Source organism: Tasmannia lanceolata, unplaced genomic scaffold (assembly GCF_043159265.1).
Source record: "Tasmannia lanceolata isolate RefF3 unplaced genomic scaffold, GAP_Taslan_0.1 ptg000018l, whole genome shotgun sequence".
Classification (NCBI taxonomy): Eukaryota; Viridiplantae; Streptophyta; class Magnoliopsida; order Canellales; family Winteraceae; genus Tasmannia; species Tasmannia lanceolata.
Window position 1 is genome coordinate 26,778,264 of NW_027518695.1, and position 27,957 is coordinate 26,806,220.

Below are 27,957 nucleotides of genomic sequence, written 5' to 3' on the forward strand. Positions count from 1 at the left end.
TTATCATTTAAAGAGGCAATTAAACCAAAAGCTTGACAATCTCATTGATTTCCAGCAACTTCCAATTGGCAACCTCTAAAGGGACAGATCTTGCTGTTCATCCTTCAAGGAATGAGTTCTTCAAAGAATTAAGTTGCAGATTGTGCAAGGAGATGCTCGATCACCAACAATCAAGAAACCTTGGAAACACAAGGCAATGGAGATGAAATGGAAAGAGCTTGAGAGTCCAGCTCAAGGAATTTTCCTTCCCTGAACTTGGAAGAATTTTGCAAATGGAAAAAAAAAACCAAAACTTAGATCTAGGTAAGCTTAAATTCCTAATTTCAATTTCAAATTCAAAGTCTCTAGTTACATTTGGTGGGAACCCTTTTATAGGCTTCTCTACAATAGAAAATACATGTATGCCCCTACTAGTTGTAAATGACTAAAAAACCAAGAATAAGTGGTCAAAATAACCAAACTATCCCTCATAACCAAAATTGTCTAAAGAGTACATGAAACATAGTAAAATAACCTGGCTATCTTACTAATACAAGTAAACTAGAAACAAAAATGGCCCTACACTAATGGAGCAACGTTCGATGCTGGGGAATAACGGATGCTCCTGCATCACTTCCCTACAGTCGGCACCCCCGATCCCTTCAAGTCATCTGTGCATGCATAAATAACAGTAAACAAAAGCTCTAATTCTTTCTTTTTCCCACCATCTTCCCTCTAAATATCGGGCTAAGATGCAAAGATTAACCCGCTCAAACCGATCAAGAGAAGAGTGCGACTGCAATCTTCATATGGTTGTCACACCTGTCGGTAAACCCGAGAATTGAGGTCGCAACTCACTGGTCTTAATCACACCCGACTTTGATCCAATCGTTCCCAGATCATCGGGGTTGGAGCGCCGGTAAGACCATCATCTGATCAAGACGATGTTAAGATCGACGGCCCTAGTCAAATTTACCTTCATCACAAAGTGCATAAAGAGTCCTATCTTTGATATTCCTTTTTCCCAGTCTTCTGACTCTTCTCTTGCTGGTCAACAAAAGAGATTTAACATGATTTCATACGATGGTTGCAAGTGCTTATGATGTTATTTAGGAAATGAAAGATAAGCTTTAGCGAGCCATGTGATTTGGGATGTGTCAAAAGGGGATGTCGAGAGAATCCCATTTTGCAGGATTTCCTTACTATCATTTAAGACTTACTTATTCGGTTATTCCCTATTGGCCGTAAAGAAATTTCCTCTATATTGAAGAGTCATGCAAACTCAAAAAATGGCAAAAGAAGAGAAGCACGGAATAACAAGGGAACTTTTGGGCGAAAAAAGGAGTGCCGCTTCTCCACAGAGGGCAGAAAAAAAAAAGCTTAAAATAGGAGGAGGCCTCTTGATGAAGGTCCATATTGGAGAGGAGCTCTTGGTTTTGAATGTGGAATAAAACCAGGTTTGATTAGCTTCAGTTCCAGATGCTTGAAAAAGGATACAGAAAGTGTCCTTAATAAAGGTTTAGAACCTTTTTGGTTTCTTTGAATCATGTTGCATGCGGGAGTCTGAGGATGAGGTGATCGAGGAAAAGATAAAGGTTTTTCTTAGTTTCTGTTGGTAAATGATACCTATAGGTTTTCCCCTTGCAAGCCTCTTTTTCATTATGGTGACCCCTTCATCCCCTTCCATCATAGAGTTTAGACATTTCTTTCAGCCCAGCCAAGAGACCACTCGCTTGTTTGATTGGTTTTGGCCATGACACACTATCTTTTCTGACTGGCTTTTGTCGCAAACCAGCCTTTCCAAAAAAATCACTTCCCTCTTAAATGTGAGCCACAACCCGCCCTTTGTTGAACCATAAAGCTGGCCACTATCGAGGCTTGCACACGCCTCCCATCTTTTGACCGTCCAAATAAGATCCATCATAACATAGTTGGAGTTCAAACGAGGACCGATAGTGCGGACTTGCGATTCCAAAGAACTCGCAACCACACCAACTCACGATCTGCCGTCAACCTCTGTCGAGTAGTCAGGTATGTCTTCTCCCCTTTCCTTAGTCCATGGACAGGATCACTTAGATTAAGATATGTATGTAAGTCGAATAGGTTAAATAATGTATTAGAAGAAGCCACAGGGTTTAGGGTTTAATTATTAACCCTAAACCCTGAAGGTGTCTTCTTTAGTATATATAGCTCAATCATAGTCGGAATCACTCATCATGCTTTAGATTCATGCTCTTGAAACTACGGAAATGGATTCTGTCATGCAATCCAAGTTTTTAGATTCCATTCACAAATCATTGAAGAAGTCCCCTTATTTATTCTCTTTCATTGCCTTAATTGATATAGATGAGGAAAAGTAATAAAAATTAAAATGGATTGATGAAGCTTGTGACCGTAACTCTCAGGTAGTTGTCTCAATTCCTGAGGATTATGATTGCAAGACATCGACAATTCTTTATGTTCTTGGGTTCGCAAATAAAAAACCAATTAAGACAAGTTGAATTAATATTTAACCTAAATGAGGCTCAAGTATGGAGTTTTTCCCAAGCGGGAACGGTGCCTAACACCTTCCGTCCCCGTAATAAGGCAACGAATCCAAACCAAAGGAGACGTAGACATGTCACAGAGTTATTCGTGGGTCCTAGGCCCCTCCCTAGGTGTAGTCAATCCCCATAAAACCGGGCCGATGCCTATGTTCGGTAGAGGAAGAACGGTGGTTTATTGATCGGTCACGATCAATGGAAGAATTACTACAAAAAGAGCAGAATCGGAAATTAATCCTTAAACACGAAAATAAAGCCGGACGAACCTCCATGTGCCCCTCATGAGAGTGGATGTTCACACCCAAATTATTTCTAATAATCAATCTGCCTTCATCCAGGGAAAGCAGATATTAGGTAGCACCCTAATAGCAAATGAGCTAATTAATTTCTACTCTAAGAGGAAGGAAAGGGGTAGTGTGAAAGTTAGAGATAGAGAAGACTTATGATCAAGTAGAATGGGAATGTCTCGACTACTAATTGGGCTAGATGGAGTTTGGTGATCGGTGGCGAAGTTGCATTAGAAGATGCATCTCTTCTTCATGGTTTTCAATCCTCTTTACCGATTCCCCTAAGGGACTCGTCAAATCCTCCCATGGCATCCGCCATGGTGACCTCCTTTCCCCCTTCCACTTCCTAATTGTAGCATAGACCTTAAGTAGAATGATAGAAAAAGGTAGAAGATGTGGTTTTATTGAAGGATTCTCTATAGGAAGGTATGGGATAGAAGTCACTCACCCACAAACCCACATTTTTAGCAAAGTAGGATAATTTGTTAAAGCTAAAGACGGTGCTAAGATGCTACGAGTTTATTACAGTGCAAAGATCAAATTTTCAAAAGTCAAAATTGATTGCCATTCATATTGATGGAGAGGAGAGTGACAGTTTCGAAAGCTTATTGGCGTGTTGTGTGGATATTCTTCCCACCTCATACCTTGGCCTCCCTCTGCGTGAGGGTCGTCTTAGTAAGAAGATTTGGGATGTGAAAAAGGAAAAATAGAGAAGAAATTATCTACATGGAAAAGAAACCTAGTTTCTTTGAGGGGCACAATTATACATATTAAAGTAGTTTTGGCAAATATAACTATATACCAAAGATGTCATATCTCAATAATTAAGAGAATTGAGCATATTCAGATAAACTTCCCATAGGTTGGATCAGAGGAGAAGAATAAGATCCACTTGGTGTGTTGGGAGGACATGTGCAAGCCTATCAAATCAAGTGGTTTGGGAATTAGAAATTTAAGATTGGTGAATACTACAGGGTAAGTGGTTGTGGAGGTTCGGGAAAGAAAGAGGTCAACTCTGGACAAAAATGATAGAGAGCAAATAAGGGTTAACCAGCGGGTATTAGGTCTCAGATGACACTTATAGAAGCATTGCTTTAACCCTATGGAGAGGTATCTTGAGGACTAAGAAAAAATTCTTGCAGGACAGCCGATTCAGAGTCCACAAAGGAGATAGAGTTAGATTCTTATGGGATAGGCGGTGTGCTAAGCCTCTGCTCAAAGATTTGTTCCCTGATTTATATGGGGTTAGGATGGATAAAGAAGGAATGGTTCAAAATTGCTTCGAGAGGATTGAAGGTTGCATCGTTTGGAACAATAACTTTAGACGAAATCTCTTTGACAGAGAATTAAATAGACTTGCGGCTTTCATTCGTAAATTAGAGTCTACCAACATTAGCAAATCTTGGAGCGACAAAAGGGTTTGGATCTGGAGCATATCTGGTCTCTTTGCTGTAAAATCTTTCTCTCCCATATTGCATCTCTTCTACCCTCTCATCTATCCAAGGTATGGAGCATTCCAGTCCCCCCTAGAGTTCGCACTTTTAGGTCCTTTCATGATAAGATCGTAATAGTGGACCATCTCCACAGCCATCAAATGTGCATCATTGACCATTGCACCTTATGTTTGAGGAATGGAGAGTTAGTCGTTCATCTTTTGCTGTACTACCGCTTTGTCAGGGAGGTATGGTGCCGGATTTTAGATAAGTTTGGGATGTCCTGAATTTTCCCCAGGCAGTTGGCAGACCTTGTGAATAGCTAGTTCTGAGTGACTTGGTCATACAATGGTACAATATTATGGAGAGTGGCAATGCTTACTTCGGTATGGTTCTTATGGAAAGAGAGATGCTAAGCTTTTCAAGAACCGATCCAAAGTTAACGTCTTTACCTTCACAAAGATCATTTCCATCGTTATTTCTTGGGTGAAGGCTCTTCCTCCTCTCAAGGAATCATAATAGATGTTGGAAGGAGATATGTTTTTTTTTTTTTTTGAATGGCTTGGAAGGACATATGCTACAAGGTAGAAAGAGAGAGTCCAACTATTCCTTCTTGGGTGCCGGATGGTTCAAATTAGATTTTTACGGATCTAGAATTGGAAATCCGGATCCGGTTGGGGCAGGTTTGCTTAGAGATGAGGAGGGGAAAACCAAATGGGCATTCTCGGGGCCCCTTGGGGTTAAGGATGCCGATGAGGCTGACGCCAAGAGCAATGCTCCTAGGTATGAGGATCGTTGTTGATAGATTATTGGATAGATTGATAGTTGAGGGAGATTCTCTAAACACCATTAGATAGACGGATGGAAGCATGCAGTATCCTTGGAGATTTGCAGACTTGATAGATGAGATCTGCGATCATGTAGAGGGTCACCATATTCTGTTTTAGCATGTTCGTCATTCGGTAAATAGTGGGGCGGTTTGTCTAGCCAAGGAGGTGATGAACCGGGCGTTCTTGGAGATTTTTTACTCTCTGCTTGATCCTGGGACTTGTCTCCTTTCTATGTTAATATAGATCTTCCCATTTCAAAAAATAAAAGGAAGAAAAGTTTCAGAGAAAATGTTTTCCATGGAAAAAGTTTATCTCGCAGTCCAAACGAGCCTACGTTAAAATTAAAAAATCCTACAAGAAAATGTACTTGCATGAATTATCCTAAATAGGGTTTTGCAAGATGCAACTGAGTTACCTCGTAGAGTTCGTCTGATATGAGCCCCATTCCGTGTGCATGAGGTACAAATGAGCCCGTATCGAACTTCCGATCAGTTGATGGGTTTCCAAGTATATAACCCTAAATCCATGGTGAGATAAAACTGCATATTAGACTAACATGTGTGTGATTGTATAGATAGTATTGTTGTAGAAAGAACATCTATGCAAGAGCAGTGAAATACCTGAAAAACCATGAAAAGTAATAGGGAGATGATATATTCACACCTTTTGCTTACTTGAGACAGCCCCTCTAGTTTAAAAGAGTAGTCATAAATACACTAGAGGGGGCTTTCCCGAGCAAGAAATGGTGGCAAACATATCACTTTGGGACTTCCCAAAGTGATATGCTACTTCAAATTGGTTTTTTTTGTTTTATTTCTATTCTTTGTAGTTTCACTTTTTGGATGGGTCCGGCCACCATCCAAAAAGTCAAAGATGCAGAATCTACTCCTTATGCTCTCTCGACATAGTTATATTATTTTCGTGCTCCCCTCACTCCCACCCTCTCAAGTCTCTCTCCCTGTCAACCCATCTCTGACAATTGGGGCCATTAATAATCCATGGAATATTTGTTCATGGTTGCCAAGCAAGCCCTAAACATAATTCCGTGTACAATAATCCATTTTGGACTCAAAATCAAAAACAAATAGGGCCAAAGGGCCTTTTTCATACAACTAAAATCGATCCTTATTTGCAGGTAGGATTATTTTGAGTTAATCTTCTTTGCAAGGGATTTGCTGGGGACCATCGCAAAAGGCATTTCGAGGACCGGCTGTTGCATGGGAGAGCAGCCACCTCAGATGAATTAAATGAATGAAACAAAATCTGAGCCTATGAGACATTCATTTAATTCATCTGAGGTGGCTGCTCTCTCATGTAACAGCGGGTCCGGATAAGGCCTTTTGTGATGGTCCCTAGCAAATCCCTGCTTGCAAATGTGATATTAATGGCGCTTTGAAAAACATTAAAGATAACATTTCTAAAGCTATTATGACCAATATTTGCATATAATTGCATTTAAGTTCAAAACCTTTTGCATATGATTATTAAATGTATTGAGAGAGCGAGAGATGTACATTTAGATCTTAGGTCAAGATTTGAGATTTAGACCTAAGTTTAGGTCTTTAGATCTTTTTGTATTTTTACCTGATTTCTTCAAACTATTTTGTGTATTTTTACCATTTAATTTGGAAAGTTTATTTATAGTCACTTACCTTGAGATTGAGAATTGGTTCCTGACGGGCTTCAATGTCTGCAACAAAAAAGAAAAACACATAAAAAAAGCTTAAAATGAATATAGAAAGGGAAACGGTAAATGCACTGTTTTTAAAAAACACTTGCCCAATTTAGCTGTAGATAATTGTAATAACCTGCAGTAGCTAATTAGATATGTCCAAAATAAATAAGTGCCATTATCAGAATGGGGTGCATATATCATTTCTGGTAAATAGTGGAGCAAATTAAATCTACTAAAATCACCAACTTATCCAATGTTTTGATCAAACCCATAGCTGATTTCAACTGTATCTGAATATTTCATTAACTGGTCAAGATTGGATGATACGAGAAATTGGCCCCATTTTCTGACATTTTTGGATGTGGTGGGATAAGTAGGACCTACTTCCGACCACCTTACAATAACGTTTAGATAGTGATTGGGTTAACATGCAACAGGAATTTCTTAGGGGTTAATCTATTTTGAAAATCTCTACCGAATATTTCTTTTAGATTGCAAGTTCACACACATATTATACCAAAATCCAACAAGATTACACAATAATAACATGTTTGCCTATGCTGAAATTTCTTTTAGGCTTCGTTTCTTTCGACGAAAAATGGATCGTAAAACAAATTGGCGTAAATTTGTTTTACGGCCATTTTATGTCAAAAGAAACGGAGCCTTGTGAAAAATGATCTCATTGAATATTTCTCATCTGGGGCTCCATTTCTTTCAATGTAAAATGGGCGTAAAACAAATTTTATAGCCATTTTTTTCACTTATAAAAAGAGGTAAAAATCGTTTTACACCCATTTAAAAAAAGGGCGGCCCAGTGCACGAGGCTCCCACCATTGCAGGGTTGGGGGAGGGCTAGATGTACGCAGCCTTACCCCTGCTTTGCAGAGAGGCTGTTTCCGTGACTCGAACCCGTGACCACCAGGTCACAATGGAGCAACCTTACCGTTGCGCCAAGGCTGTTTTACACCCATTTAACGTTGAAAAAACCATAACCTAGGAAAAACTGGACAGTTATAACTATTGGAAAGAACTTACATTCAAAAAAAATATTGGAAAGAACTTATGATATTCCCTTGAGGCTTTATGGCGGCCCTACAACAATAAATCCTCTTTTCAAGAAAATAACTTTAGAAAAGCTATTTTGAATTACTTGACAACAAACTAGGTTACATCATACACTTGAAGCACACTATAATACAATTGTCCACACTCACTTGAAGCACTCAAAACAGTTTGTAGTAGTGGATTTGACAAATACTAAAGGTTTCATTACATTCAATACACTCTTCATGGGTAGCACATTTATCATCTAATCTTTCCTTGTGACTTTCAATGGAACCATCAGCTCGACGCTTAATCCGAATTCCGAAACACCCACTTGTTACCGATAGTGGTTTTGTGAGGATAGGGAGGGGCAAGCGCATTTAATTCTTCAATCATGGTAGCCCTCCATTTTGATAATTTAGAGGTTTGGGAGAAATAAGTTAATTCAATGGTTAGGTCAGATTCAATGAGAATGGTAAAAGGGATTTTAGAGGAAGTTTGCCTTCTTTGGAAGTAGTAGTCAGAGCGTGAGTATTCTCAGATGGAGGGATAGCTAGATGGAGATTGGGTAAGGAGACCAGACCAACAGCAGGAGAAATAGAGAACCTTAATGGTAGTGATGACTGGAGTAGTGGTAGAGAGTGAGGACGAAGGGAGTAAACTAGGCGAGATGGTAGAAGGGAATTATTTGGACATGGAGGAATACTTTGCAAGAGACTAACAAACTATAGGGAGGGGGACATAGCATGGAACTTCCATGGCATTCAGTACATGAGCAGAGACAGGGATGAGCCACCTCCTAGATTGATCTGGTGGTGGGCACCACAGCTTCACTGAGATCGAGGCGATGTCACTGATGGGCCCTAGGTGATGGGCCTTGCCTTAGAGAGCTTTGTATTTGACCCGGGCATCAGCTTTATTGCCTCCTGGGCCATATACAAGGGACAGCATCCCTGACAGCCCTAAGACCTGTGTCGATTTCCGCCTAAAGAAAGATGAGATCCTGAGGGCAAATTCTTTTCAAGGAGGAGGGAGAGTTTGATGTAGAGATGCCACGGCCGAGGAGTGTGGGCTTCATTTGAGTCTAAGGTGGTGGTAATTTTTTCCTTTCTTTTATTCATGTGTAGACTATGCACTTGTAGGAGCATGTTGTAAGAGGAAAATATGCATTGTAGGTGTGACCGTGTGAGGACCATAGCCTATAGAGGAAACTTGGTCGTGTGGAGGTGTATTAGATGCTTAGTGTAGGGAGGGTTTGTGTGTAATGTAGGAAGAAATGAAGTAAGTGAGGAGAGGTGGTTATATGCAAGCGTGAAGACAGCTAACTCCCTTAAAGGGTGAGGGGTTATTGTAACTTCTAGTGCTGCCTAAGCTGACAGATGTCAGGAAGCAACTGCCACATAACTACATAAGGTGAGTGGTGATTACAGCAAGCTGTTGCCACATAGGGTGCCAATTGCTGCCACATCAGCGACAGCTAGCTGGCCATCGAGAAACTTCTTTGATTGCCAATAAATAGGCATTAAGTGCATGGTTTAGGGAACATTACTGTTGAATTTTGTGATTGGTGACTGGTGCTTGAGGAAAGCCGTGGGATCAAGAGAGTGAAGTTTTTACTTCCCCTATGAATATGAGGAGGGAGATCTACCATGTAAGAACTTTCTTCCCTTCTCCCTTTGTATTCATGTACTATAATCAGCTCTTCCCTATCTCATTAAAATACAAACTTCAGATCAGTTCCTTACTAGTTACTACATTTCTGAATTTCTGGTTCATAAGTTACTTCTCTATTAGTTCTTTTAATTGTTTCTTTCAGATGTTCTGCTGTGAAGTGTTAATGCAAGGGTCATGAAGTTCCTAAATTCAAGCCAGATCTGATAATTAAGTTCACATCCAACTAGTTTTAACGGAAACTTCACAAAGAATTGAACTTACTACCATAATTGTTAGCTTGCTGATAAGCAATGTTTTTCTTGCCTCTAAATTTACCCTAGCTAAGCCATAAACCTCACCTAAACTATCACATCCATAAGGATAGGATTGTTAATTCCTTTAACCTGAGTGTGTGATCTGTCAAGCTACGAATTACAATCACGGAAATTCCAATAAAATTTTAGGTCCAGATCTATTGAATACAACCTGAGAATTAAACTTTAGTCCTGCATGTTGAATTTGTTTTCTCCACCTAATACATACTGAGTTTCTTCAATTGAGAGTGAGCTCCACTGCTTCGATCCACATCACCTAGGCAGAGAGCCTGATGCATCCTCGCGCGAGTGCCCCTGCAAGGATGCATACAGGCCTCTCTGAGAAGCAGTCCCTCAGCAACATTTCCCATCATCCCCATAATGCATGATGAAAGGGCCCCCTGTTTCAGCTCACAAATAATCCCGATACCATATAATTCCTCCTATTTTTAGTAGAGACCAACATCAAGTTGGGTGGAATTGGTGCTTTTCGTAACCGGCATACGGACCCAATCCTGGGAATATAGGACGGTGTCGATACAGAGTCATTGCGGGTCCTAGGCCCTATCCTAGGTGACGACTAGACCTGGCAAACGGGTGGGTCGGGCCGGGTCAATGCCCGGGTGATGCGGGTGCGGGTCCACGGGTCGGGTGAGGAAATGACCCGCATTTTTGCAGGTCAGAATTTAGGTGACCCGCGCGGCCCGCGGGTGGGCCGGGTCAACCCGCGGGTCACCCGCAAATATGGGGATTGTAATAATTCTCCTGATTTGACCACATCTGTTTTTTCCGTAATTGTCATAACTTTCTATATTTTATTGGTATTTTTTTCGTAATTTTACAACTTTATAACCATTTCTAGGTAATTTTTCATTTAAAACTTTATAACTTTAGCTATTTTACTTTTTTTGTGTAATGATTACTTTTTTTTGTTTGCTAGCAACATTTGCCATGTGGGCATCTTTGCACCACGATGGCCACATGCCGAGAAGTTGCCATAGGAGAAGTTTGGTAGCAAATTCTTATAAAATAAAAAACAGAAGGAAATGTTATCAACACTACTGTTTTCTTATGAGCGCACTCTCACTTTATTAAAAGTATGGTATGGCCCACACCATAGGATGATCCAAACCGTCCATTAGATGGGCCGTAGCCTAAATAGGTTATGCTCCAAAAATCATTTCCATAGGATGATCCTAACCCTCCAATCTGAATGTTAGAGGGTTGATCCTAACCCTCTATAGATCGGAGGGTTAGAATCAACCAATGGAAATAATTTTGGGGCATAACCTATTTAGGCTAGGCCCATCTAATGGACGGTTTGGATAATCCTATGGTGCGGGCCATACCGTACTTTTTATAAAGTGAGGAGTTCCCTCATAAAAAACAGTAGTGCTGATAACATTCTCAAAAAAAAATTAAAAAATACGGTAAAAATGCGGGTGCCCGCGGGTTGACCCGACCCGACCCGTGTTTTTGCGGGTTGGGTCACCCGCGGGTTAGTTTTGACGGGTCACTAAAACTTAGACCCGTGCCCGCAAATTTGCGGGTGGGTCGGGTCGACCCACGGGCACGGGTCGCTTTTGCCAGGCTAGTGACGACTCTACTAAATTTTTCCAAGGAATCGGGTTTGCCCGATTCCATAGGGAAATCCATATTAAGGCTACATCGGCCTCCATAATGGGGCCTGAATCGACAGGACCCGTAAAGAAATTAGTGGGCTACTAACCACACACAAGGATGGACCACAACCAGCATAGCCTCCTAGCAAAGCGACAGGATGAGAGGCACAACCTAACACAAAAAAAGGAGACCACTTGAGTGGCAAGGCGACGTTACGGCGGGCCAGGGGCCCACATGAGTGAATAGTGTGATATTCACCATGTGCTAGATTGTAAACTTTTTATTTTAGCATTAAGAAGATTTTCAATGTACAATTTGACAGTGACAAAAGCATTAACACATCGATTTTCTTAAAAAGAGGATAAATCCATGTGAATTATCTTAAAGCATCAATAAAATGCATATAAAACTTTCAACCATTCACAGAAGTTATTGGAGTAGAGCCCAAACATCAGAATGTACTAAATATAAACAACAAGAAGAGCTAGAATTATAAGAAGCGAAAGGAAGCCTGTGGCTCTTGCTGTATTGGCAAGAGGAACGCAAAGAAAGAGAGGGACTGGATGCCATTGACAACTAGAAATGACAAAAAATCAGCAAGGTGACAGTGGAAGTACACTTCCCAAAGAAAGAATGTCAGTGTGTAGATAAAGGGGAGATTCAAGGCTATAGAGACCATCAATCACCACCGTTTAAAGAAGAGGAGTCCCAGAAGTCCCCATGCACAGGTCCTTGAATAAACAATGAGAAGAAAATTTCAACATAGAAAAAATTGTCAGAGTACAATCATCAAACATATAATAGTTTCTTAGTAATGTGCGAAAAATGGGAACATTACTTGAAGAGAAAGCACGAGAGGTTATTGGAATAAACGAGAAGCTAAAGTGAAGAATGGGCAAATCTTTACCGTCGTCAATTTAAATCTAATCCTGATCATGGTATTCAAACAATGATTAAAGGAAGGCTAAATCTGAGGAGAGATGATTAGTAAAGCAAGAATCGAAGTACCAAGGAGGTCGTGATGTACACTAATGACCGGAATACAAAGGAGATAATGATTGACGACTAGGAGGTCAACCAAAACCATACCCGCTAGTCAGGGCAACATGACAGGTATGTCCACATCGCTGGCAAATAGTTTGACCATGAGTCAGTTGATAGTTGGTGAGGAAAGTTGGGGCGAGAAGGCAAAGAACACCCACAACCACTTGTAAGTTCCCACATCAAAAAGGGAGAGAAAGTCCCCGGGCTATATATGTGAACCCTCCCTCTCCCTGTGTAGACGTGTTTTCAGCATCTCCAAGGGGCGACCGCGGAGTGTGTCAAGCATGGTTAGTGCTGATGGAAATCAAAACCGAGGAGGGTGGGAAAACCAAGAACCGGACAATATTTACATAATGGGGTCGGGGCCTGACAGAATGGTATTAGAGCCATACCTCCCAAAGTACGATGAGCCAACGAGGACGTTGGGCCCTAAGGGGAGTGAATTGTAAGATCCCACATCAGAAAGGGAGAGAAAGCTCTTGGGCTATATATGTGAACTCTCCCTCTCTCTGTGTAGACGTGTTTTCAGCATCTCCAAGGGGCGGGCCCCGCGAAGTGGGTTGGGCATTGTTAGTTATGCTGGAAAACAAAAACCAGGGAGGTCGGCAAACCCCAGAACTGGACAATATTTACACAGTGAGGTCAGGGCGTGACACCACTGCCATGGCCCCGGCCGTTTTCATGCCAGGATTCAAATAATGATTTACATGTTTGCAGCTTAGGAGATGAGACCTTATAATCAAAATTTGCTTAAAGATTGCTCAAATTCCACTGTTATTCTCTTATATTTTAGGAACTTTTCCAAAAGCACCAGACTTGAACCTACGTTCTAGGAGTGTCTGTTGATTCAAAATCCCCTTCTTTTTTTAGACATCTACACCACAAATTCAAGTTGGGTACACCATACATTCTAACAATAGCATGGAAGTCTTTTTCCAGGTTCTTTCGTAGGAAACTAGTTATCTAAAAGAAACATTAACCTAAAATAATGGGTTACCAAACGTCGAAAATTTTGAGCAAGCATGCCCTAAAAGAAAAGATTTTTAAAAAATGGTGTTAGAAGATGAGGATGAGAGGAGAAGAAGGTGAAGAGTGAGGGAGAAGGTGAGGATTCCCCACTAAGAAGTCCTCCCATGTAAATGATGTGTATATAGGCCCAAGGTAGGGCAACCTTGTACAAAGATTACAATGCCCCTTATCATACACATAATACCTAAACTACCCTTGCATACTCTTTAACGCTCCCCCTCAAGCTGGAGTGTATATACTGTGGAACTCCAGCTTGGTACAAAGAAAACTACAATACCCATACAAACAAACTATAAAACCCATACAATAAAAAGGATAATCATCTCATATACATAGCCAGCTTGGTATAGCACTCGTCCTCAAGCTGGTGTGGTGAATACATAATGAAGAACATAACAAAAAAAAGTACAACGGCCACGTTGAGTAGAACGGCATGATCAATGGCCACCAAAGATAACAACTCTCCCTGAATCAGCACTACGGCGAGGACGATCACCACAAAGCTTCCCCCTTAATCAGAGCAACGGTGAACAACAAGATCAACGATCGAACAGAAGCGCCTCAGCAGGAAAAACAGCAACAATCCTCGAACAAAATAGGCACACCAAAGGCGCGCACAACGAATAACATTGAAGCACCATGAGTAGACATCAGCGGAACACCACATCGTCAATAGAAGAGGTCCGACCACCAGAAAGGTGAGAAGAGCCAACAACCAACCAACAAACAAGGCGATAGAAAATCAGCCGATCACAACAATGATCAACAACTAGTGCTCAACAAACGGGTGCACGATAACCAACCAACAACGGCCAAATAGCATGTTGCCTGGGAGAAACAACAACCGACGGCCAAACAACACGTCACCTGGAGAACAACAACGTTGAAAGCAACGTTAACGACCAGACATATAGCCACCAACAACGACAAGAACGAAAGCAACGCTAATGACCAGGCATATAGCCACCAACAACGAGAACACCAAAATCAATGCTAATGACCTGAGATATAGCTACCGACAACGACAAGGCTGAAAGAAACGCTAACGAACAGGCATATAGCCACCAACAAAATGGATTGCAATGCAAACCACTACAACGACAACGAATGTGTAAAACTACATAAGGCAACTACACACGTAGAGAAGCACCAACAAGGTGGATTGCAACACAAACCGCTACAACAACAACAACAACAAAGGTGTAAAACTACGCCAAGTAACTACACTCACCATGTAGAAGCATTAACAACATCAGGCAGAAGGAACCAACCACTACCAACTAACCAACCAAACAACCAGCAACAACCTAACAAAACAACCAACCAAGCCAAACGACCAACCAACAACAAGTAGAAGGAGAAACTAACCAAGAACACGAAGAATGGTGAAAGAACATCAATTAGAGTCGCCACCAACAAACACCAAGCGGAAGGAAATAACTAACAACACGAAGAACCAACAACTAACAATGCGAAGAGGAAAGCAACCAACCAATGACAGGAACCTCACAACACTCCAACAAAGAGGGTGATACTACATCAACCCGGAGACGACGACAAGACATAATAGGAAGAACAACTACCAACTAAGGAGCAACCATAAAGCTAGCCAAACCAATAAGGAAGATGAAACTACATCAAGCAAAAACGACAAGAATACAACACAACAATACAGCACGACAACAACAAGAGAACCACAAGACAACACTAGAGCAACGAAGAGGAACAAGACGCCAAGACAACCACCAACAACAAGACAACACTAACACTCCATCCTTGGAACTACATGACAACACTCCCCCTCAAGTTGAGGCCGAAGGCCTTCAACTTGCAACGAAAAGAATACTCTCAAGGCACCATACCTATCTCAGACATTTTACCAAACACTTGGTGGGCACCTTGACGAACAACACAAAGGCCATGAAACACAACGAATAGAGAGAAGGAAAAACAAAGAGTAGGATGGATTGGATGAGGGGATGAGACTCAATAACGAAAGAAAGAAAGGATTTAGACCATAAAGAAAGGGGTTACGAAACTAGAAAGAACACAATAATGGATTAAGATTTAGAAAAGAAAGGATTTAAGGATTTTGAACAAGAATAACAAGGAACAAGAAAGAAGAAAACGAATAGATTTAGGAGAAGAAAGAACAAGATTTATGGAGAAAGAACCAAAAAGTACAAGAAAATAAAGATTTGGATGGAAAAAAGAGGGAAAAGAATACACAAGAAGGGAACTTTTTGGGGTTTTTTTTTTTTTTGTGTTTTGGAAGATGGAAGGATCTACAAGTGGTATAGGTCCTTTTTTTGTGTTTTGGGATTTTAGGGGGAGAGAAAATAGGGTTTTCGAGAGAGATTTCAGGGAGTGCGCAACTGGGTTGTGGGTATACGGAAAAACCAAAGAAAAAAAAGAAGTTTGGGAGAATATATATATATATATATATATATATATATATATATATATATATATAGAGAGAGAGAGAGAGAGAGAGAGAGAGAGAGAAAAGTGTCTCTAGTCGGCCGACTAGAGAACCTTCTCTAGTCCGCCGACCCAAAACACAGTGGGCCCACAATGTTTGGATGATCCAAGGCATTCATTTGATAGGCCCTGACATAGATAGGGTGTGCCCAAAAAATCAGTTCCATAGGATCATCTTAACCCTTCGATTTGTGGAGCTAAAAATTGGACAAATTAGTGAAGTTTTATACCCATCCATTTTAACCTCCACAAATCGTAGGGTTGGGATGATCCTATGGAGCTGATTTTTTGGGCACACCCTATCCATGTCAGGGCCTATTAAATGAATGCTTCGGATCACACAAAAACTGTGGGCCCGCACTGATTTTTTGGCGGACGGACTAGAAACATCAACCCCATATATATATATATATATATATATATATATATATATATATATATATATATATATATATATATATATAGAGAGAGAGAGAGAGAGAGAGAGAGATGGCATGTGAAAGAGAACTCTTCTTCTTTTCTTCTTCCTAGGATCTTTGCTCTAGTACCATGTCAGAAGACGAGGATGAGAGGAGAAGGTGAAGATTCTCCACTAGGGAGTCCTCCCATGTAAATAATGTATATATAGGCCCAAAGCAGGGCAACCTTGTACAAAGACTACAATGCCCCTCATCATACGTAATACATAAACTACCCTTACATACTCTTTAACAAATGGATTGTGGGTAGTCTATATTGAAGCTAGGGCTTTTAAACCATATATTTGCACATAAGGCCCTGTTTGGATTGCAATAATTTTCTGGAAAATCTTGGAAAGGAAAAATATTTCTAAAATTTCCAACTTACTTTACACATAAAAAAGCATACATTGGACAGTTGGACTTTCAATTAATGATGATCTCCCTCTAATTTTTTTTTTTTTTTTTTTTTGAAAGATGATGATCTCCCTCTAAATTAATCATCGTTATATTATTTTCCTCTAAATTGAGGAAAGAAAAGAATGTTCTGAGAAAAAAATCTACGTGGCAAATGTTTTTCCTTGCAATCCAAACAGAGCTGTGAAGTTTTTAAGCTTCAAATAAACAAAGATTACCATTTGATATTTCTTGGACGACGACCGGAAGAATCACTCCAGCATATGAACTACCACCAATGTAAAGTGGATTAGAGAGGAATTGAGGGTGATCAATCAGCCACTGCATCACAAAAATTGAAGCAAGAATAAAGCCATCAGAAACGCTTGTACTGATCCTTTCAATACATCAAAAATCTGATCAACCAAGATGAAGTGCTTCCACCTTTATCAGAAACTCATGGGCTTCTTTAGCTGATTTGTGATCGTTAGTCCGGTAATCTTCCGAGCCGTTTGTATACGAAAATCCGGACCCAGAAGGTTGATCTACAAAGATGATGTTTGAAACCTGAAAAATAACCACAATTCAATACATAGTACGAAAACTCAATGCCTCGTCTTGAAATGTAGTGACTCGAGTCAGGTTCCCGAGCTAATAGGCTGGCGATATATTAATAAAAAGTAATAAGAAATATATGCAAAATTTATGAAATCCTCTAGGTGGTTAAAAAAGAAAGAGTTGACTTAATTCCACACCTTTGTCCATGAATATGGGTTTAGAACAAGTTGTGGCAAGCTCCCATTGTACTCCACCATCTTAAAATCTAAAGGACCTACAAAACCAACCAAACCCTTGAGATAATCTATTGCTAATGAAGATAGATTCAATGATTTGTTGAGATGTTCAAGCATTGGTTTTCTGCTACATATTGCACCTTGTTTAGAACTCAAGCTGACCTTCGTGCCCCCTTGTTTTGTTATTAACACCCCACATTTTATTTACATTATTTATGTCGACGGATGGTCAACTTTTTCTGGGCCCATTTGGGCTGACAGGCTTTTTAATACGGCCCGCTTAGGAACCACTAAAGCCCATTTGATGCTAGGGTACTACAATGTCTAATCAGAAATGGTCTCCCACCATGAGCTATAGCCCAAAAAGCATTGCAACATAGATAACTTAGAAAGTTGAGAAAGTAACATGGGAAACTTCTTATATGTAAGATAGAAAACTTCTGCTTAGAAGACCGAGGCCAACTCACTTTGGGCAATTGAGAAAGTTATTTTCCAAAGGGTATCTTCCGATGAGGGTAAATACGAGGGGGTAAACTATTTAAGCATAAACCATTTCGAAACAACTTACCTTGTATTGATTTACACTTGAAGTAAATATAAAACATTCCCAAATCGTCCCTTTTCACCAATTAGATTAGATGATTAGAATCATAATCTCAAGCAGTTTTTATGCCACTTATCTATGATGGATAGCACTAAATAAGTTGTTTAAATAGTCATAATAAGTAAGAAGAAAAACACACCATATCCAGTGGATCTTCCAATAATCTTTTTCTTCTTGCTTCTTTTCCTTGGTTGTCTTTTTCGGCATGACAGGAACGGGCTAAGGAGGAAAACATACTCTATTGCTTCTATGTCATCCAACTTTTTTTCTTCAAAACCTTGTTTTCCCTATCCTAAACCCAACCAAACCATCATTCTTCTCAACAGAACTATATTGCTTCTTAAAAATCCATTCTCCTGCATCAACTTCTCAATCCCTTCCCACTTCCCATCTGTTGCATAAATATTGGACAAAAGTACAAAACCTCTCGGCCTCTGTAACTCCATGGATACTAAACAAGTAAACAATCATTAACTTCAATAAGCATCTCCTTCAATTAATCAATAGTGTATAAGCTTCTACAAGCTGCCTGGATCATCAAAGAAGATCAACCATGCAAGCGTAATGCTCTCTTCTGAATTCAACGTGGTAAAGTTCAGTCATAGAGCTAAAAATTTCCAATCCTTTCTGAACAAATCTGCCATGGATGCAAGCATAAGACAAGCAAATGTGACTTGATTAGGCTCTACGCCTTCCTCTTGCATCCTCTCAAACATCGGAATCGAGGTGTCTGACATTCCATCATATAACATTCTTGCAAAAATTGGGTCTGCTCCATTTTCCATGTGAGAGTATTTGCAGATCATAGATGTCCACGAAGGTCCATCTCTCTCAGCCATTTCGTCGAATAACTGACAAGCAACCTCCAATTCTCCATATTTATAATACATACATGTTTGGAAACCATGAAAAATTATTCCATCGAATATTAATGGGCCTCAATTCTACTCATCTCCAATTATTCCAGTGATGAAAGCATTACTTCAATTTTCTTTCCCATAAGCTTCTAATAAACAATCAATTTCAAAACAAACAGTTTTGACCAACCCTCATTTCTTACAAAAACACCCTGAGAAGTTCATCCTAGGCCCAAGCGGCATAGAGAAAAAAAATACAAGAAATCCATGAGGAAGAAGCAGGAAAATAAGTCTTCCATTGTTTGATGTTATTTGTAAGACTTTTCGCGAGATTTTCCAGGAGGTAAGGAAAACTTATTTTTCATGAAATTTTTTAATGAGAAAATAGAATCCATATGTCCAAACATACCCTTTATCGTTCTTTCTTATTTCCCATCTTTGCTTTAAATACATATTGTGTGATTTACATTCCAAGAGCTCACTAGAAAATCATGAAATGGCTAATTAATTTATCTTTTTGAAGAGGGAGATCATATTTTCACTCCCCCTGAATTACGCGCGCACGCTCCCCTATAACGTCATTTGACTTGAAAAGTGGGCAACTTTAACACTTTTTTATGTCGAATCACGTTATAAGGGGGAGCGTGCGTATAATATAGGGGGAGTGAAAATATCATTGCCCTTTTGAAAATTATACATTCCTATGTAATTCAGCAAAGAAATCCCTTTCACTCTTGCTTCCAATGGCCGGATGTGACTAACTCCGACCTGAATCTCTCCGCCTGGACCGAGTAGGCCAAGGGTAAAAAAGAAAGAAAAAAAAATACAAAAAATATATAATCACAAAATTTTGAAAGAAAAAATGATATATTTAGAGGGATGGGCCGGATTCTAGTAGGGTTGGGCTGCCCAAGGTCTCGACTTTAACCCAACCCACACCCGGCAGAGCCGAAATTGGGTTGAACCCCACCAGGTTGAACCTGGCCCAAGTTCCACCTCTAATCCAAAACCCCAATAATTATTGATTCACAAGGTCGTAGAGGCAATGCTCTAGCATTGTCCCCTCTCATGAAGAGGCTCCACGGTGGGAGGGGCCTCGGGCGACATATAATGGGTTTCATTTGCTATTCCATGTGCAACCCTTTGAAGATCTGTCATGTAGCTCATATAGAATTTCCCACAGAGCCTGCGCCCCCACAATACTTGTGACAGTCTTTTTGGAGAAGGTGGGCGAAGCCGCTCCTAATCTGCCACATGCCCAAAAGGGTAAAAAAAAGAGAAGCTAAACCCACCCAGGATTGGTAAACCCAATGGTATCCATGAGTTTTGATACGGTGTAAGCCCGTATAGTCCAATATTTTTCAAATAGTACTGTACGGCTTACACCATCAGATGATCAGAGCCGTCCATTTGATGACCACAATGTAAATAGGTTGTGACCCAAAAATCATTTCCATGGGATCATCCTATATACATTGTGGGCCACAACTTATATATATAATGTGGCTCATCAAATGGACAGCTTTGATCATCTCATGGTGTACGCTGTACATCGTACAGTACTATTCTAAAAATAATGGACTATACGGGCTTACACCATATAAAATCTCCGAGATTCATTATGATATTTGGACCCAAAAAGCTGATAATAGGCAATTAAAGAAGTACAAAAAAAGAGATGGCTAGTAAATTTCGCAGAATCGGGGCTCGTAAATTTTGCGAAATAGCTATTTTGCTTGTAAATTTTGCTAGTAAATTTTGCTGGAGAGGACAGCCACCTCATGTGAATTAAATAAATAAGACATCTGCTAGAAACTCAGCATGTGTGGCTGTTCTCTCCAGCAAAAGTAAGCCATAAAATGGATTTATGAGAAATTGCCTACTAAATCCCAAAAAATAGTGGTTGCCAATGTCATAAACTCATAACCAAGGTTCCAAATTTCGGTTTCCGGTGTAGTTTTTGGTCCTCACCGAAACCGACATTTCAGCCTAAATCCCGAAATTTCGGTAGAAGGGCTCGAAATGTTAGTGTTTTTGGCTGAAATTTTGGTAATTTCGGCTGAAATTCTGTAAAGAAATAAAGAATTAATATTTTATAAAAAATTAGACGCATTTTCGGTTTCGGAACGTTTCGGTTTCCGTCGTGGCTAAAATCCTAAATTTAAGACGTGAAGTCTAAAAAAGTAGGTACAGCCCCACTTTTTTTTATGATCCAAACTGTTCATCTGTTTGGGCACAACGTAAATAGGGTGTGCCCCAAAAATCATTTTCATAGGATGATCCTAACCCTACGTTTGGTTGCCAGTTAAATTTTGGTCCCAGAAAGAGTTAGTTAAATTTTGGTCCCATCCCATGTTTAGTTGCCTTTTAGCACTAGGTTTATTTTAATCCCACTCTTATAATGATTACTTGTGGGGTGAATTTTTTAATCCCACTTTTGTAATGATTGCCTTTTCATCCCATCCCAAAATAACCCTAAGAACAAAAATAAACTCAGGAACCAAAACTAAGCTTGAGAAGAATTTTTTTCTACCCAACAGTTCAAGCAACCAAACAAAGGTTTTTTTTTTTCCCACCATAATCCGGTCAACCAAACATGGGATTTTTTATTTTACCAAGATACTTCTAGGACTTTTTTTTTCCCACCTATCTCCCAGGGTATTTTTTTTCTCCAACATAACTCCCAGGAACAAAAAAAAACCCGGCAACCAAACAGAGCCTACAGATCGGAGGGTTACGATCATTCTATGGAAATGATTTTTGGGGCACAACCTATTTATGTTGTGCCAAACATATGAACTGTTTGGATCATCGAAAAAAAAGTGGACCGTACCTACTTTTTTCAGATTTCACGTGTTTTCACGGCCACCATACGAAGAAAACTGAAGACAGAGAAGAAATTGACTACAAACCTTATTTATCTCTGAGTGATTTGCTAGGCAATTTTGCTGCTGACTTTTGCAGGAGAAACAGTCACACAGACTAACTTCTCTGCAGATTTTGTCTTATTCATTTAATTCATATGAGGTGGCTGTTCACCCGTGCAAAAGTCTTCCGCGAAATGGCTTTGGGCGAAATTCCTAACAAATCCCTATCTTATATTATAGGGATTTGCTAGCGTCCATCCCATAGCATCCATCGCAGATGGTCTGGTGTATGTCAGCTGAGCCACCTCATGAATGGAAACAAAAGCTTCTGTAAAGTGACCATATGTGGCTGGTCTGACATGCAACAAACCATCTGGTATGGATGCTAGCAAATCCCTATATTATGTGGCAAACAACATTACATGTGCCCCATATTTCTACAGCTGCAAGGAACTGATAGCTACTGCATAATCATTTAACAAAAAGAAAACGTTTTTAAAACAAACTTATTACTACCGTGAAATTAATAATTCTGGATGCTCCCTTACCTTCCATGACATAAATCGGTGAAATGAAGCAGGACATACTCCCCCACTGTTATATATTATATATTATTATCTTACTAACTCTTGCCCAACAAATTCTACTTCTACTGTTCTGTTTCTGCATTATGTTCTTATCATTATCTACAACACCTACCACCCCATAAAAAAAAATCAAAGCTCAAGAGAAATGAAATACTAAACAAACCCAAATTAAAAGAGAACTTCAGCCAGTCCTATTCAATTTATGATAAAATCCCTCCAAATTAACCATATGCATATAATTTCCCTCTAAATGATGGAAAGATAAAAAAATTATCTGGAAAAATTTTTCTATCAGAAAGGTTTACCTATCTGGTGGGTTGAGAAATTACCTATCTCGTAGGCAACTGCACTGAATGCACTACAACCAGGGCCACCTGTGAGCCATAGAATAAGAGGGTCTTCTTTTGGGTTCCTCTCTGATTCTACAAAGTAGTAAAACAACTGATCTTCTTTTAAATCGCCCACACTTACATACCTGAAATTCATTACATAAATTTGTTAGAAAGAGTGATATAGAGAGAGAGAGAGAGCCACTATAAACATGAAGAAAAAGAAGAATTGAAAAATGAAATGATCTGATAGAAATAGAGCATAGGTGTGAAAAAAGATCAATCGCAAGCAAATGAAATTGTTTTGAAGTGCTTACCCGGTTTCTAGTTGAAAAGGGAGAGGACCAGGAAAGCCTGGTAGATCCTTGATATTTGTCTTAGAGAGAGTAGGCAATGAAAGGGAAAGAAAAATGAGCATATAAAAGTAGGTGATGGAATACAAAAGGCCTTTAGCCATTTTTCACACCAGGTGAGATTTTACGAGTCAGAAATGGGGATATATAAGTCTTGAGGGTCGCTAGCAAAACAGGAATCCCGTTTGGAGAAAAAAAACGACAGACCCTCTTCTAAGTTCTAACATGTGGGCAAGAAGCAAGAGGGAGCACTAATCCCAACAAAAGCCAAAAATCAAATTGTACGAATCACCATCTTCTTTATACTTGTCTAAGAGAAGATTAGAGGGAATTTTGGTAGTGTGTTTGGTTAGATGTCAAAGCATGTGGGAGAATGGAGGGGTGTCATTAACAAAATAAATAGTAGAAGAGAGAGAAAGAGATGAGAGAAAAAGGGGAAAAAGTAATGATTACACATGGCATATCATATTCTACTCTTCTCCCTTCTAAAATTTACCAAAAATAAGGTTTGGCATTGGAAAAGTAGGCGAGGGGACAATCCCGCAACATAGGCGCCACCTAAGCAAAAAGCTAATAATGATGTCTCTTCCATGTCTAGTAGTCCAATGGGATTTGAGCTAAAAAATGACAACCAAACAACATTTGGTATTTCATATTCCTAGAAATGCTCAGCCGTCTTCCCTACTTTTTGCAACCAAACAGAGCCCCAGGGAAATGATATTTATGTGAAAAAGTAAGGGCGATGGCGAATGCGTACTGCAGTGGAGGTAAAAATAAAGAAAAGTACGGAATGTGGGCTGATGTTTGTGGAAATTATGGATTACAGGCACCTTTTAAAACAAGAACGAAACACAGGCTAATCTTCAAAATCGGGTGGTCAAAAGACCCTCATACCCTTCTGACATCGACATAGTCCTCCTTTTTCATTACTGCCTATTAAATTGGCACACTTCACGAGGATTCCTTTGGTTCGTTTGAATGGGTATTTGAACCAAAGAACCTTGGATTCGTTTCTATCTTGGCCGTCAGAAATAACTAGAGACGGATGGATGCTTGACATGTGTTGGAATACTTAAACCTTTTGGAACGCTAACGTTATTGAATACTTTAGTGAGTAGCATTATCTTTTCTCACTTCTCTTTTGGCTTAGAACGTTAACATTACCGAATACTTCTCTTTTGGCTTAGAATCTTTTCCCTTCTCTTTTGGTCCTCATTATTTATGCCGGCTTACCCATTAATTACGCCGACGTACCCATTATTTCCGTCGGCGTACACCCTATTTCCGCTTACACCATATTTCTGTCGGCATACCCCATTATTTCCGCCGGCATACCCATTATTTCTCTTTTGGCTTAGAATCTTTTCCCTTCTCTTTTGGTCCTCATTATTTACGCCGGCATACCCTATTATTTCCTCCAGCGTACACCCTATTTCTCTTTTGGCTTAGAATCTTTTCCCTTATCTTTTGGTCCTCATTATTTACGTCAGCTTACCTCATTATTTACGCTTTCCACCGCGTACCCATTATTTCCGCTAGCATACACCCTATTTCCGCTGGCATACCCCATTATTTACGTTGGCGTACCTATTATTTCTCTTTTGGCTTAGAATCTTTTCCCTTCTCTTTTGGTCCTCATTATTTAAGCCGGCTTACCCCATTATTTACACTTTCTGCCGACGTACCCCATTATTTCCGCCAGTGTACCCATTATTTCTCTTTTGGCTTAGAATTTTTCCCCTCTCTTTTGGTCCTCATTATTTACGCTGGCTTACGCCATTATTTACGCTTTCCGCTGGCGTACCCCATTATTTCCTCCGTCGTACACTTGAAGTCCGCCGGCATACACCCGATTTCTCTTTTGGTTTAGAATCTTTTCCCTTCTCTTTTGGTCCTCATTATTTACGCTGGCTTACCCCATTATTTACACTTTCCGCCGGCTTACCCCATTATTTCCGCCATCGTACCCATTATTTCCACCGGCGTACCCATGAATTCCGCCGGCGTACACCTTATTTTTGCTTACACCTTATTTCCGTCCGCGTTCCCCTTAATATTCCGGCGGCGTACTCCTGAATCTGGCAGCGTTCTCAACCAAAAAAGACGTGAGAAATAATAAATAATTCAATAACGTCGTCGTTCTAAGCCAAAGGAGGAGCATTCAATAACGTTACTGTTATAAGAAAAAAGAGAAGTGAGGACCAAAAGAGAAGTGAAAAGATAGAAGCGAACCCAAAGCCAAAAGAGACGTATTCAATAACGTTACCGTTCCAAGCCAAAAGAGAACTGAGAAAAGATAATGATTGACTTTGGGTTGTCAGCGTTCAAAAAAGTTTTTCAACACATATCAAGCATCCATCCGTCTTTAGTTATTTCTGAAATCCAAGTAGTGACTCGGTTTGGCAACATAGAGGGGGGGGTGAATAGGATGTTTATAAAACTTTTGCCTTTTAAAAACTTTAACTAATTTCACCCTAGTTTTATCCCTTGTTTAATTAAGTTTGAAATTGTTGAACTTAAAACAAAATTATAAATTAATGTAAGTTCAAACCGTTGTTGATTAGCAAACTTCATTAAGTGATTTAATAGCCTAGTTAGCAAGGTTAAGATATTTAGGTTGATTATCAATGTTAACTACTCACTAAATTCTAAGTAATAATGCAAGCACAAATAATCAAATAAGAGAGTGAGAGAGAGTGAGAGAAATACCAATCACACAAGTGACATGAAGATTTATAGTGGTTCGGCAAATGGCCTACTCCACTCGTCTCAAGGTCGCACTTGAGGATTTCCACTATTGAGACCTCCACGATGCCCAGCTCTAAGGCTTTTATAATCTAAGGGAATTAAATAAGGATGCCCTTCCACCTTTATAATGACTCTCCTACTTCGCCGAGTTCTAAGTGCTCCACCCAAGAAAATTAACACGGGATGGCCTTCCACCTTTCTTATCTCTCCTACACCGTCGAGATCTAAGCACTTTTCGAAGAAGAAGATAGCTTTGCCTCTAAGTAGGCAACAATGCACAATGAAGCTCTTCATAAGGTTCTCTCAAAATTAAATAAGTTTAAGCATAAACCAATCTCAAATGATTTTCACAAATCAAGGCACAATGAGTTTGGTTGGTGAGAGAAATTAACTCAAAATAGTTGCAAGTGTGTTTCTAGGGTTTAATTAGAGTTGGAAATGTTCTCCTTTATGTTTTGAAACCATACAACATGTATATACAGGTTCCCAACTCAATATTACCGTTTTAAGGGCAAATTGGTAATTTTCGGGTGAAAAAGACCACTAGCCGTTGTAGCCGCAACGGCTATAATTTTTGAGTTCATAGTGTTCTCAGAGTTCCAAGAAATTCTCGGAGTTCTGAGAAAACGGCAAGAGTAAAGAATTTTACTGCTGGACCATTTTTTGAAGTTCCAAGAAAATGTCCAGATTATAATTTATACTCTCTGTAACATTTCTTGGAGTTCCGAGCTTGAAGCGCCGAGAAAAATCTCGGAGTTCCGAGAAGCTTAAAATCAGCAGATTTTATGTTTTTCAGTGCTGATTTTTGTTTAGCTTTTGGAACTCAATTTTATCATGTTAAATGGAATCTCATGAGAGTTCCACAATGACGGAACACCACATGGTCATTCACTAATCCAATTAGGCTCTAAGGGTGTGTTATAGTTTCTTTGAAAATATTATTTTTCACTAGTTTTAAGGGTTTAAGCATTGTGCCTTGACAAGAGAATGCAAGAGAGATAGGAATACATTCTACCATTTCTATCACTCTCTTGACCTCTTCTCTTGAGCTGGGATCTTCTATGGTTGAGCTTTCATGCTTGACATCTTCAAGTGGTGGTACAAGCTCCTTGGTCCTTTGCATTGGTTCTTGATCCTCCAGCTTTGGCCTTCATGATCTTCTCTGTATGTTCAATGCTTGATATAGATGATGTTGAGCTTCTCCTTGGTAGATCCTCCAAGGTGTGGTTTGTCCAAGAATGCTCTAGCTCCTTTGTCTATATGTTGGTTCATCTTCAAGCATAGGAGAACAAGGTGTCTGCTAGTATGATTTGACTTGTATGGGACCTGTCTAAAGCACAACACTCAAGGCAAATGATCAGTCCATAAACGACTAATCAATTTGCGTTTGTTAATCATCAAAACAAGGTGATTGATTGAGCCCATGGGGAACCCTTGGGCTTACAATGTCGCCCTTTTTTATGATGACAAACCAAATTGATTAGATAGGTGGGAGGAACCTCTTATTAGGATTAGATAAACTTTTTATTCATTACTACTCCCCCTCAACTATGCATGAGTATGGCATGATAAGAGATAAGCAACATAGAAAATGAGTAACTAATACAAATCAAGCCTATGTTGGAAAAATAAAGAGACATTCCAATTTTAGTATAAATTTTTAGAGTATATCTTAGTATATATATAAATCCAATATAAATCTACCCTATGATCCGTAATATAATAATAGATTAGCAAGCTAAAGCTTATATTTTACTTATCATGAAAGAAAATAAGCAAGTTTAAAGTTTAGCATTATAAGCCCCCTTTTATTTTTAAAATTCTTCTTAGAATCTTATCATGAGATGATGTGTAGTTATAGACTCATCATGATAAGCAAGAACATATAATTTTCAAGTTAAAAATATTCTTTTAAATTGTCATGCATAGAAATGAACATTTAAAACCTAATATGACTAACTATTAGGATATATGGCATGACAGGGAAACTTAGCATGAAAATACAAATATCCAAGTGAAGGTACACTTG

General features: G+C 39.5%; 1 protein-coding gene across 1 annotated transcript in view; it reads right to left on the minus strand.

Annotated features, from left to right (window-relative positions):
• Positions 1 to 23,470, minus strand: part of LOC143849974 (serine carboxypeptidase-like 7) — a 44,709-nt gene extending 21,239 nt beyond the window's left edge. The window contains exons 1-7 of the mRNA XM_077359296.1: positions 23,145 to 23,470; positions 22,828 to 22,973; positions 17,545 to 17,621; positions 17,234 to 17,356; positions 17,029 to 17,131; positions 6,725 to 6,762; positions 5,488 to 5,589 (exon numbers count right to left, since the gene is read on the minus strand). Of these exons, the coding sequence (XP_077215411.1) occupies positions 5,488 to 5,589; positions 6,725 to 6,762; positions 17,029 to 17,131; positions 17,234 to 17,356; positions 17,545 to 17,621; positions 22,828 to 22,973; positions 23,145 to 23,284 (729 nt within the window). The 5' untranslated portion in view covers positions 23,285 to 23,470. The remainder of the gene's footprint in view (positions 1 to 5,487; positions 5,590 to 6,724; positions 6,763 to 17,028; positions 17,132 to 17,233; positions 17,357 to 17,544; positions 17,622 to 22,827; positions 22,974 to 23,144) is intronic.
• Between the last annotated feature and the right edge of the window lie 4,487 nt (positions 23,471 to 27,957).